Genomic DNA, 14,155 nt, shown 5'->3' on the forward strand with positions numbered 1-14,155 from the left:
TTTCTCTGGTTTTATCTATTTTGATTGTCATAAAGAGGTATTGCCCAAGCCTGTCGCTGATTATGGAAAGTTGCTACTTATCAGAAGAGTGCAGATTCTGAACTAGTTAGAAAGAACCTAACCAAGAGCCATGTGGTATTTCAAAGACACCTACACAGAAAACAAAGACATTCACGCAATGCTATGTATCTCACAATTATGATCATAGCGTTGAACTAGCAGCAACCAAACCACCTAGATGGTTCATTCAAATAGACAAGGTCAGACGTAACAGAAATAGAGTTGATCAAATTAGGAGGCAACAATAACTTCCATTAATTTTCACCTGGGATCATAAACTGGGATTTTCGGTACTTAGTATTGGTAAGGGACACCAGCAACACAAAGCTTGAGAATGCCAAGCTGGCATTTCAAGGCTAATCTTCACTTAAGATCCAAAACTGTTCTTCACACTGCTTGTAGTAAAATCAACCTTCAGAGTCCATCCTTAAAGTCAGGTCTGAACACAGACAGAGCCAGTCATGTCTGGCACCTGAGGATAAAGTCATCAGTTTTCCTCTTCTTATGAAGATGAGCAGATGCATTTTCATGAAGGGAAGAATTAGATGTGATCATTGTTTCATAGCTACAAATTTTATTACTTAGACTTAAATGGGTTTCCTCTGGTTAAAATATGCAAATTATAAATCTGCTGATTTCTACTATTAAACCTGTATGAAAACTTTATTTATTCTATTAGAATTGTAACTATAAACAAAATAGAAATTGAATATAAAGTTATACGGGAGATGGGACACCGATTTAGTCACTAGGAGTTATAGGTAATATTTTCAACATTTCCTAGGTATCAAACATTTTTCCCCACAACTTTGGGGATCAGGGCTCAGGCTCCCAGTCCCAGCATTCACAGACAAATTTGCTATCCTTTGGATACAAAAGATGAGCAATTTAATTCTGTAACTATATAAGGACAGAGCAAATATGGAGAACAGAATGACATTTCTTATCTCTCCCCAAGTATAATACACAAAATGTTTCCCATCAAGAGACCAAGTGACTTAGAAAATGGAGTTTAACTTCTTTGTTGATGGTCCTGACTGTTGAGAGCATATTAAGTTCTCCCCCCACTCAGACTTACTAAATACATTTTCCCAGAGGTCATGAATATTTGGAATGAGCCGTAAAAAGACAGTTTAGTGACTGTTCTGGAAAAAACAGAGGTAAAAAGAGGTGGGGCAAGAGAAATAGAGAAATATCTACACATCTTTTACTACTGGTAGTGACCTTCAAGCATTCATTAGGATTTTGCTCGCCTGCCATCATCTGTACAAATCCCCAGGCTCTGGATGGATAGTGATTTATGTGAATAGACAAAGTTCAAAACAATATATAACCATTAATCACTGTAAAGAACAGGATGAGAAAGACAAATAAGACTCTATTTTTACATACGCACAATTTGCTAAGGTTACAAATTGATGACTTCAAATCTCTTACAGTGAAATAGAGAGAGGTCTGGGTGGGTGGAGAAACAAACAAAATATAAGAGAGGGAAAACCCATTCCTATCCGAGTTTGAAAATCCAAACTTTAGTAATCATTGGAACACATAGCAACACATTGGAACAGGACAACAATGGTATCAAACACTACGGACTCACTTTTAACACTTTGTCTACTACTTAAAACTTCACAAACTTATTTTTATTACTAAAAATATACTTACGATCCACAGCTGGAATCCTCAAATAAGCTGAGGAGGTTAGACACCCGATTAATAATTCACTTCAATGGGAACTTGATGCCTAACGCATTTAAATTCTTTGCAAGTTCCAGTTAAAACCCAAAATTCTTACAAAATGAGGAGCAGCAACCCGTTCTGGCACATTGTGTATGATACAAGCACAGACAATGCAAGGAATAGAGATGAAGGGGGTGAAAAGCAGCTGGTAGAGTGGGACTTGGTAAAGATTTATGCATTTCTGATTTTGTACACCATTTCAATCAGCTGAACTTCTAAAACTGAAGGAAGTTCAACACAAGCATGAGCAGGGAAAGGACACTGAATATTCCTTCATAAAGGAAACTGGACGTTGTCTTCAATCTTTGTTACATTGACTGGTAGAGTAGAGGAGCAGGAGAGCAGAGTGGCAGGTAGAGCAGGAGCATGCTACAGCTAGAAGCTGTCTGAGGCCTTGGGTTTCTTAGCTAATATGAACTGTAGGGGCTGGCTTTGGTAAAACCACCCACCTTGCTTCTGCTGCTTCTAGCCCCAAATCCGCTTGAATTTGATCTTTATACAGTAGGCCACAGATAACGTCTCATGACTGGTCAGCAAAAAGAAAGTCTCCTTCAAATGACCCATCTGACCTTTAATTCACAAAAGCAGATTCTCCACTTTTGTTTTAAATGTACACACATCTACCTCTGCTCATCTCTAACAGCTTGCCCAAAGTCTTGAAAGTAAATTTTGCCATAGGTCCACCTGATGCAGTTTCAGTTATAAAAATGTCCCTCCTACTTGACTCGTGCCTCCAAAACTTGAAGGATGATTTTAGGGTTCAATTTAAAACACAGTTCTTGAATGCTAATCATATACATGTGCATTTTATTACATATGCTGTAATATGCTAGCACAATAAGCAATATGGACAACATCCTTTTTGGCTCAATGATCATTTTGGCCCAAACAATCAGTATGAACACACAGTCCATGTTTTCTGTACTTCATTTTCTACATTTTCCTGTCAGATAGCTTTCTTTGTTAACATATAAATATGCAAGTTTGGTTTTAAAACATAGCTACATTAGATGAAATCCAGAACTGTTCTACGAATGTAACATGAAATCTACATTAAGCCCACCAGGACTTCTGACTACCGTTTCTCTAGTGACTCTAACTCACAAGAATTGCAGCAGGATCCACAAGCAAAACAACAGACATGCTAAATATCTTGTGTCTGAGATGCCAAAAGGTCAGGGAGATGTACATGCCTGGTGCTAGAAACGATCTATATCATGTGCTGTTTGGACCACTGGACTGGGAAAGCAGTCAGGGAGTACAACAAACCACAGCGCAGATAACCACTAAAAAATTCAGCAGCATCAGCAGTTTTGAATTAATCCTTGAATTAGAACGGATCACACCGGAGACGTGCTGTGTAGCAGGCATCATTTTCAGCCTACTTGTTTGGGTTAAGAATTGTCCTATCATTTGGGCAACCTGGGCCTTAGGGTAAGGAATCGCTACTTGAAAGGTGGATCAGGGAAGTCACCAAACTGCCATCTACTAAGGGCTGAAAGAAGTACACATCTTACAAAATAGGTAATTTGTTCTAACGACAATCTGAAAACCTCAGCCTACCAATTTTGAAGTTGCACATAAGAGTTATATTAAGATGAAATTCAGAAAAAATCCATGAAGCAACAATTTTGGAATTCTCCATTTAAAAAAGCAACAACCCTTCCTCTCACACAAGCAATGATGCCCTGCTCCCAAACACAAACAACTCAGAACTTACAAGTCATTAAACTTCTCCAGTGTTACATCTGGTGTGAACACATCCAATATTCCAATGACCTAAAAATAAGGGAGAGAAAACACACTCATGGATTAATACTGATTTAACACAAAAAATCCCAAACTGCATAATAAGTGAAAAAATACAATCAAAAACATTTCCACAGTGAGACATCAGCTACAGGCATAAAGATGGCAGAAAGAATACCTGAAGTAGTGCCTAGCAACACCAGTATTTGTTACGTGTTATATTTTGTAACTCTGAGGGCTGTTTGACCCTGTGATAAAAAATAAAAAAATGTATTTACTTGAACAAAAAGTTCAAAGGCTACCAGTTTTATGTAAGAGGAGAGAGTATCTTTTAACTTGAACCACTGAAGTGTCGAAAATAAACCAGACAAATCGGTTTATAATCTGAAGCAGTCGTAAGTGCTACTCACCTAGCTGGACCTGCTGCCTGACAATGAAGAACACCTTAAACGTCTTCTAATTTCAGTAACAGGGCAATTTAGGTACACAGACTACAATATGTAATTGGGAGAATAGAGAAGAAACTAGGACTAAACTGTTCGTATAGAGTAAATTATCAAGAGCTTAGTATGATTTACTATGGCTTACACCTTAGGTTCTCCTTAAGAGTATTTTTTGTCAAACAAAAGCATTCTATCACTCAACAGAGAAATAACAATCTAGTAAAACATTTCCCACCACTGTTTTTCCTACTAGCACGGTTTCCAGCAGAACTATACCAACTGACTAGATGCATTATGGTAACTGCCAGTGCTTCTCTCAAGCCCATTAAACACCAGAAAATTAAATATACAGAACTTGATGCTCCAAAAGATGTAGCTGGAATTGTCTAAAGCCAGATGTCAGCTTGGATCCAGGTAGTGCCTGAGTAGCACAGGCTTTTAGAGTTGCTTCTTTTCTACTTCTACTACTAATTCACGACCATTTCTGTCTGCTCAGAGGAAGCCCCTGAAGCCCTGGACTGCTCATGGTGTCTCCCAGGTGCAGGCAGCCGTGTCGACAGGGGTGTGCAGGAGTTTGCTGGAAAGCAAGCTAAAAGACTAATAACCTTTATAACCTTGTTCAGACCTATCTCCACGGCCATGCAATTCAAGGACATCAGATTATATATTGAACTAAAACTGTGTAAAATTAGAAACTGCAAGAAAGACGCCAGGGGTAATGGCATATTAGGTTGTCTGATGTTACCATCAAAGTACTAAAAGACGACTGCAAAATCCACTTTGATAACAATCAAGATGGATTTTGGACATTACTACTGTCTTAATTGCTCCACAAAACAGAGTTCTTTAAAAAAAGTACGTGAAAGTAAAAAGAAGCAAAAGCAGAAATGCAGGAAAAAAATGCAAGAAAAGAAAGGCGACTTCCTTTATTTAAAGCTTTAAATAAAAACCTCCAGCTGTGATGAAATCCTTACTGCACGTATTTTTATCTTATCCACATTCAGGGGGAACTACTACAGTTAGCCTGGATATTATCAAAATGTCATAATGATGAACAAGATAGAAAAACTAATGAAGACAAAGACAGAAAATTACAACTCTTTTTCTTCGTAGCCACATATATCTTTGAAAAAAATCACTAATAATATTTTCCTGAGGACTGTTATATGAAACTAATTAAATAAGAATAATATAACTACCATAAAACAATAATTAAACCCACAGAGGATGTGGTTATTATTTGAAGTAATACCTTCAGTGCTAACATTACAGCAAGATGATTTTTTTTTTTTTGTTTTTGCATGACAGTTTTACATAAGGTTTTCCATTTCTGTGTGGAGGCAGGGAGAGAAAGGGAGGAGAGGGGAATTAGAAAGATGTATGTGACAACAATGGAGCATAATGCAGCTCTACGGGCATTTCCTAAGGCAGCATGTGTACGCCCACACGCACAGAGCACACACCGCCAGAAAAGTTGTGTGCTCTCCAAAGGTTTCAGTATTAAAAAGAAGGAAGTTAACTTTTTAATGGTAGTCTTATGCAATATGCACTTCTTTCCCTATTAAGCCCCACTTTTTCAGAAGTCCTGCTTGTTCTCCTCAAGGAGATATTTCCATGCCTTCATTTACCTAAGCAAGAAACGTAAGAAAATAAACCCCATCACGTCTGAATGTAGCAGTGAAAAACACAGGGACACCACAATAAAAAGAAGTGACACAGCAGAGGATGAAATAGCGTGGCCGCTGTACCACATCCATCTGTGCACCAAGGCATTATCAGGCGCCCACTGTGAAACGCAGGAGCATGAAACGCCTTTCCATAATGAGCGTACCAGCCCCAAAACACACTTAATGAAGTTCACTAACATTTTACTGCTTCTCCATTCAAGTAAACAGAGTTCCCAGTAGTTACTTAATACTGCCTGATAGACAATATACATTACTTCTGAGGTAAGGTTGCAAACTCCTGGAGGAAAGCTTAACGTTCCTGCAAATCCTCTGCAGAGAAGGATACCACCGAGACCAATGCTCAGCTCCCGCTGAAGGGAATTGTAAATAATAAAACAGAAAACTCTTCTAACATGCCAAGGATTTCACAATACTTCTTTTTCTTGCTTTACAAAGCAAGCTTTCTAAAAATCCTGAAATCCATTTTGGTGTCCAAAATGGTAAGACATACTAATAGTTAATCAATTTAAAAATAAAAGTGAGGGACCCATTTCCTTTTCCTCAGTGATCTTTATTTAATAGCTGCGCTTTGGGATGATTTTACTGTACTGGAACAGAGCCATTAGTGTTTCCATTTAGGTCACAGCTTTCTGCAGATCTGTTAAGCACAAGGAGGTATAGGATAAAACAAATCCTCCAAGGAAGATACAACTCCAGCTACTTCTTCAGGATGTCCTGGTTTCGGCAGGGATAGAGTTAATTTCCTTCCTACTAGGAAGGAAAGAACTGAATAAAGTGTAGGAAACTCCCTCCTCCATAGTATCATAGAAAATCCTGTGTCTGTCTAAAATGCTCTCAATTAAATACAGTATTTGTAAAAAAACTTTGCAATACTTAAAGACAATGTCCCAGCACAGAATTAAGCCACTGTAAAACAATTACAAGAATCATTTATTTGTCATAGTGTGGCCTATACGAAATGTAACACAGGTATCTGTGAAACCTTCTGTAGATCTATTTTTGGTGTTAATTCAGCACAATTACTGATACTATCAGACATGGAAGCACAGCTGAGGAATGAACCCAGTACACTCTGCGATGGCAATGAAAAGCACCTGTGGAAACCAGCAGCACCACTGCCCTTTCAGGGTCTCATTTTTTCCCCATTAACTCTGCCAAAAGGCAATTTCTCGAATGAATTAGCCCACAAAGGATGCACCTTGTTTCCTACCGTCCATCTGACTGAAAAACAGCCTGGATTTCTGCAGCCTCCACTAAAGTACGTTCCTTGCTTGTATCTCGAGGAGAGAGTGTAATACTGTGTCTCTCCCATCTTCCTGCAAAGCAAAACCACGGTAACAGCAAAACTACCCATCTACTGGTCTAACTTGTTTTCCACAGGTATGCTTTTACTCAATGTATTTACTTTGTTGATTGTGTCCTTTCCCTATGAAGCCAGCGGGGGGTGGGTGGCAGTGTCTCCAGCCCTTCTTATCCCTATTGTCTGTGTCATCTCCCCCCCCGCCCCCCCCATTTATATTGACCACCCTGACCAACTTTAACTACTGTCAACAAATAAATAACAGCTTTGCATTGGTAAGGTGGTTTCTGCCCTTCCCTTCTCAGCTGCCTTTTCCAAACGTTACTCCAGCAGTGGAGCACAACAGCGAAGAGCTCCTCATCTCTGTCCTCCCCTGCACTTTCATGTATTGGGTTACTTTTATTCAAGGACCATTCCACTGCATTTCTGTAAAGGAAAGTTTCTGATGTAAACAGCAGCACATCAACAAAAGACTCGGATCTTGTATAAATTAATAAGTAATGTAGGTTATGTCTCATACATTAAGTGCTGCTTTCTCTTGTGGATGTTACGCATGAAAACACAGTGAAGTTGAGTGGCTTTGGCACTCGGGCTACAAACGCAAGTACATTTTTTAAGAGAGATCCCTGTTGGGGTGCACTGAACTACGTATTATGCTGCATTAAATCTTCTGCAGGGTTAGCTTCAACTTTATGTTCCTGCGCTGTTCCACACCACAGGGCACCTGCATCCTTTTACTACACTAAGAAGTCTCAATCTTTTTCAGATTTTAACTATCCACGCACAAGGCTTGCACCACAGTCACCTTTCTTCCTCACCGATTACTGCTACATGACACGAGGGATGCCTGCTGATGGAGAGAGAGCTCCTTTCCTTTTCTCCTGCCAGTTGGCAGACCGGCAGGCACAAGCCGTACCCACAAGCGTCACCACACTCTTCTTTTAATGGACCCATACGTAACACAGAACAGATCCAAATCCTGCAGACAGACATATCATCTCTGAATTGGATGGCAATCCAAAGAGAGGGTTTGGGTTTCAGCGCTGTCTTCCTTATTTTCATTTACTGGACTAGGCTAATCAGTCTGCTTTATTAGTACCCAAGGCTGGGGTGTGAATAAATGGCTATCCGCTGAAGCCCAGCCTAGGTAAAACACCTATTAGGCAGGTTTGTGAAAAAAAGCAGAAGTGACAACCGATACCACTATGTTGATTTATTGGCTTTTGAGTACCAAAATAAGTGACTCTGGTGTCCTGTTAGCTCCCTAGCTGTGCTAAGCTTTCAGACCACAGAAAAGTGGCTAGGAGTGTTCCTCCCCTACAACCTTTTGACAGCAATAAACTATCCAGTTATAACTGTATTTTTGCTTTCATAAGGACCCATAAGGAGATCTGCCATTGCCAGCCAGGATTCCTGAATTGCACTTTACTGGCACTTGTGTACCCAAAGGATGTGAATTTTTAGCTGGTGCAGTCCTGCAGGACTTGCTGCGGGAAACCTCTTCTAACACAGTGAGCATGCTTTCCTCTGTAAAGGCATCACTCATCTACAACTTCCTTCTTGGTCTGGTTTTGTACACTGCAGAGGCTGTTGCACTTCCAATGCTCACGTCAGGCTAGATGAACTGCGAAAGGTGACAGTTTTAAGATTTTCTCAGGCAGGAACACAGAGTGCCCCACCATTTTCTCTGGAACAAATTCCTCCCTTGGTTGATACTGTGTAGGTGTAAATAAAAAGCCCAACATTTTTTGAAAATAAAGAAGTCAATAGAATTAAATATTAGCCAACCTAAAAGTGAAGGCCTGCATCATCCTCAGAAACGTAACTGTAGAGAGACAGACAATTTGGTGTCTGTTGGATACCCGAGTTCCTTCCAAAAGGGGAAAAAAAAGCTACATGGTTCTCATAATGCAAAACACACACTGGTCTTCAGATGTGGGAATACACCAGAGAATAATTTCCACTCAGAGCAATGAATGAGAGCATAATATAGAGTACCTTTAAACAAATACTGCAGCTGCCTCTTACATACAGGGTTTCCAGGAAAACATCTGTAGAATATTAACCGACCCAAGAAATGTTTAACAGGCATTTGTCAAAAATCTTATGCCAGAAACACGTTCAGAATTTAAATTGGTAGAATTGGGTCAGAATTACTGTATTACTGTATGTGCTTATATGTACACATAGGTATATCCATATATACACACATATGCATATACCACACTTCCATAAAATCCACACTCTGCTCTGACACACGACATCAGCACGAGCAGCTGCTTTTCTCTCCCTCTCTCCTTTGCCATCTCCCTTCGCCAGCTATTTTGCACTCCCGCTGGCAACTTCAAAACTTCTGTTAGCAGACTGGGAGGTGAGAAGGGCACCAGGGCTGGACCAGCACGAGTCACCATGCAGTTGTTTCAACAAAAGCGGGTATCACGGTATCACTTCCAGTCCAAATGCATAACAAAATCCAAGTTATTTGCCAAATGAAACTAATGGTTCTGCACCCCTGCTTGTCTGCGTTTAGCTTTGCATACACAGACATCTCCATTAACTTCAGAAGAATACACGAATGCAGAGCTATGCAAATGTTTGAGAGCCAAAGCCAGGGCCAAAGTTAGCATGCTGGCCATACTTTCACTGTTTTTGGTTTTAAGTCAGAGCCATAATAGACAGTTTTAAGGGTCCTCACTTTAACTAAACTCAAGATGGAAAGAAAACAGGGAACAAAAGCAGCACTACTGAAAAAAAATTCCTAAAGGTAAACAGTCTGTTCTTCTATACAAGATGCAGCAGATGCCAAAGAAATAATCAAGAGCTGCCAAGGCTGTAGTGGGATGAACACTTCAAGCTAGCATGAATAAACAAAGAAAAAAACCCACCCCAAAACCAGTGCTTTCTTCATTCTGCCTTAGCTGTTTTTATTCCTCATTTTCACACCAATCTCTCTCTTTGTGCCAGAATATCTGTTTACGCAGCTACAGAGTGATCCGGCAGCTTATCCCGCTGGAAACTAACTTTTCTTTTTGGCAATGCCTGAGGAATTGATCTGGGTTAGACTGCTTCTTAGGCAGCAGAAGCAGCTTATGATGTTTGTGAAACATCCCAGATCCTCTCAAATGAAAAGGCCTACCAAAAAAAAAAAGGATACCAGTGCCATTAAAGACAGTGATTTATCTCCTAAGAGCCAGGTTTTGTCCTCTTCACACACAGCCTCTGCCCCACTGTCCTCAACACCATTTCTCCTCTGGATTTGTTTGCAAAGGGTTGATGAGAAGTCCCATGCTACCAAGTTTGCATGGTTTATACAGAAATATTCCTCACTACATTTAAGTAATGTCCTGCTTGAGAGCCATGAGGGAGAACAAAGGTCTAGCATATATAACGAAAGATGGTCATGCCAGCAACCAGAGTTGCCTCCTCCTGAAAACACCTGAATAGACAAGCAAAGTGACCCGTGAGTTAACTTCCTTACAAGGTAAAACACAATTCCAGTAAAATTCAGTAGGATGACTCCTATATTTGTTTTTACAGGACTCCTGGTCATCCTACAACCCTTCCACATTAAGGAGATGAGCATATTCCTCAAAGGGTCTATAATGGAGGTCATCCAGGACATTAAGCAGAAGTTTTCCTCCGTTTTCTTCACTGAAGCATGACATGCTGATGAATGATATCACTGTGGCACAGGTTTAATGGTATCTTCTGCTACCTTAATGGAGGATCAGAGATGCTATTTTTAACGCAACGTGTCAGACCATTACAATTTCTTCCATCATTCTGAATACAGCATACGGTTAAATAAACTATGATAATGTATTGCTACATGCTTAACACAACACTTCCCCGAAAGCTATGAAGGGCAGAGATGGTCCATCGCGAGGTAATCATGGTGAAACAAACAAAACATCACACTTCCATGTAATCCAACATCAAATGCATCATGATTACAGAAGTCATTTTAAAAGAAAAACAGATCAGAAGAGCGAATTGTATGTAATTTTAACTACCAAATAAACAGAACCTTGAAATAGTTTATATCCTGGAGCAGGAAAAAAGCAAGATGAAGATTTGTACTGGCAGATTAGTGCAACATTGCAACAATATCCCAAGTCTAATCCATAGTGGCAGTACCGTTAGACCATCACACACCACCTCCTCTACATACTTAGATTACCAACACCCAAGACAGAGATAACAGTGGCATCGCTACTTTATTGTGGTCTCTGAAACAATTACTTCAGTTTTATTAATTTTTAATAGCAGTTGTATTTATAGTACATCCAGATAGATAGATAACTGCTATTTTATAGAAGTATACTATAATGTATTAGTTAACAGAAAAACAAGCAAAGATACTTCAATCACAGTTCTAGTCTACTAATTCCTGTCATAAGGAGATACGCACCCACGTGAGTGGGGCCCGTCCAAAACTCCATAGCCAGACCCACGGAAGCCACAATGGTAACGACGGAGAATAGGCAGCTGTCCTGCCACTACTGTACATATCATGAAAGGTGTGCACAGCACAGGACTGCTGACATGAACGGGAAAGGACCTTATTGTCTGCCTGTAAATCCATCCTTTGGTAGAAATACGCAAAAAAAGAGGCTCTTTGACAGAATGGTGTTGGGTCAAAGCGCGGGCTGAAAATCCTGACGAGAAGTGATACTGCCACTCTGGTTTAATTTTGGATGGGTGGAGCAGCTAAAGGAGTATCCCGAGATCAGCACAGGGACTAGAAATACTAAAAGGCGTTGTTGCTATTCCTAACTCACCGTGGGCAAAACGACTGACAGAAGGGTGTGAGGCTGGGATGGTGGACGGAAATTCTCTCGACGGGCTGTACTGCCATCTCAGCCTCATCGCGGACGGGTGGAGTAGTCAGCTTCTGCCTCCACAGTGCCCGCAAATCCCTGCGGGATCATTTATTCAGTCTTTGTTCTCTAATGAGTAGATGCCATAATTCATGGTAAAACTTTTCCTTAGTATGTAGACCAGATTCTTCTTTCTGTGGCCCAAACTGTTTCCTAAGACTGAAAATTATTCCCTTCCTTCATATATATTGATTTGTAACTTTTACAGATTGTGCTCACGTTCCCCAGTGAGCATTTTCTTCTAGACTCTTTAATTATCAAAGGAGTCCATGGAGGGGTTCCAGAGTATTATCCTGAAGGGCATACACCGCATAAAAACCACCAGGAGTGGAAAATGCTACCCAACAGATTATTCTGGGAAATGGAAGGAAAATAATCTCAAAATTCTGGACACAGTTAGGAGCTTGGCAACTGCACGAGCTGCTCTGCTCCCAAATGTTCAGTAAAGAAAATGCTGAAAGTATGAAAGCCCATGCATGACACAGAAGTTCCCTGCAAATGTTAACTCTTTAACATATACAGCACTGGTTATGAAGCAGTTACTTCAAAGGAATCAAGTAAAGTGATCAAACGTATTAAAAGATTCAGACTAAAATGTTAACAGGCCCACAGGTTCTTAAGCCTACAAAAAGGTCTGTTTTTTTCTGGACAGTCAGGACATGCCACAGATTATTCTTCAAAATGAACCCGGATATTGTTGGTACTCACAATGTTAATACTGTAACGGTAAATGGCAATGTCTCACTATTGTTATTACCAGTTTCTCTTATCCTCACTTTCGCTCTCTTAGCTTTCCTTGAAGGCCATCTGAATGGAGTTACGCTCTGGTCTCCCACATTATTAACATTTTAAACCAGATTCTTATGCATCATTTTAACAACTCACTCCAAACTCTTTTTTTTTTTTAACCCACATGCATTCACGACGAACAGCATTTAAAGCCACTACTGGGATCCTCCAAGCACACCCTGGGATCCTTCTCACCTGGAGTCTGTGCTTTGATTCCACAATAACTGTTTTCACACAAATCTCTCCTTTATTTTTTTCTTAAATGACTAAGCACTGTTGGGACTAAGTATCTTTATCTCAGTGACACTTTCAAGCCTTTTTTCTACGGCTGTTCTTCTTTCACATTACGTGGGAATCTGTGCAGAGCTCTATATCCTATTCTCTGCTTCCCAGTAAAGCAATTTATTTAGTCATTCAGCAACTTTTCCTGTTTCACATTAGTATGAACCCCAAACTTTCAAACGCTTCATAAATGATAAAAAAAAGGAAAACCCCACCCCCTTCCCAAAGATATGCATGTGTACCATAGCCATCTTCACACAAGTTCAGAAAAAAAAGAGATGCTGGTACCCGAGACCCACAGGCACAGACGCGTGCCCTGCACTCTCCTGCACCTCAGGATGTAGTGATGGAGATTGTGATTTCTGGACCTTAATCTCTCTCACTAGCTCTGAGCACAGATTCCACCGTGGTCCTAACCTTCCCCACCCAACCTTTCCTGCATGGAAATGAAGTGGTGTTTCCCACAGGATATTCTAGTTTGTGCGAACTGATGTTTGTAGATAAACGACAGACAGACAAAAGACAGACACGCAGGTCTTGGCCAAAGACTCCTGAATTCCATGCAGCCACATGCCCAACATGTCCAGCCTTGTCCAACTCTGCCTAATTTTCTTTCTTTTTAGGGTGTGTAAACTGCGGCCTTGGGGGGATATCTGCTAACGACCCAACTCACGTTTTCGTGCTTCATGTGTTTCAGGAGGCGCAGCTCTCGGTAGGCTCGTTTGGCAAAGAGTTCAGACTGAAACGGGCGGTACAATTTCTTAATGGCCACTTTGGTACCACTTCTTCCATCGACGGCTGAGCTTTAAGGGAAAAGGAAGAGTTTGGTGAGCGAGGACCAAAGCGAGACTGCAAACCCTGGCGCTGGAGAGCGGCCGCATCCTGCCCTGTGCTGCCCAGCCCTCAGCCTGCAGCCTGCCAGGTGCCTGTGTGGCCTTGCTGTGCCGGGGGAGAGACCACCTCCCCAAAACACCTCGCTGGCAGCATCCGGAGTCTGGTTTCATTCGTCTAAAACGCTGCCAGGCCCTGCGATGAAAAGTAGCCAATTTTTAAAGCTTTACAGAGGAACATCTGGGGAGGAAGAAAAAAAAGCAAAAACCAAAAAAAAATCCCACAAACACCAAAAAAAACACCGACACCAAAAACCCAAGCCAGGTGTCCCGTCCCAAGGGCCAACACCCCGGGTTTTGGGGACGCTGCAGCTCCGGGGGAGCCGCACCCAGC

At 40.9% G+C, this 14,155-nt stretch overlaps 1 protein-coding gene across 1 annotated transcript in view; it reads right to left on the minus strand.

The window, feature by feature from the left end:
- MAPK12 (mitogen-activated protein kinase 12) overlaps nt 1-14,155 on the minus strand; it is a 42,625-nt gene that overhangs the window by 26,852 nt on the left and 1,618 nt on the right. The window contains exons 2-3 of the mRNA XM_009286859.2: nt 13,605-13,734; nt 3,521-3,579 (exon numbers count right to left, since the gene is read on the minus strand). Coding sequence (XP_009285134.1) covers nt 3,521-3,579; nt 13,605-13,734 — 189 coding nt within the window. The remainder of the gene's footprint in view (nt 1-3,520; nt 3,580-13,604; nt 13,735-14,155) is intronic.

Source organism: Aptenodytes forsteri, unplaced genomic scaffold (assembly GCF_000699145.1).
Source record: "Aptenodytes forsteri isolate BGI_AS27 unplaced genomic scaffold, ASM69914v1 Scaffold166, whole genome shotgun sequence".
Classification (NCBI taxonomy): domain Eukaryota; kingdom Metazoa; phylum Chordata; class Aves; order Sphenisciformes; family Spheniscidae; genus Aptenodytes; species Aptenodytes forsteri.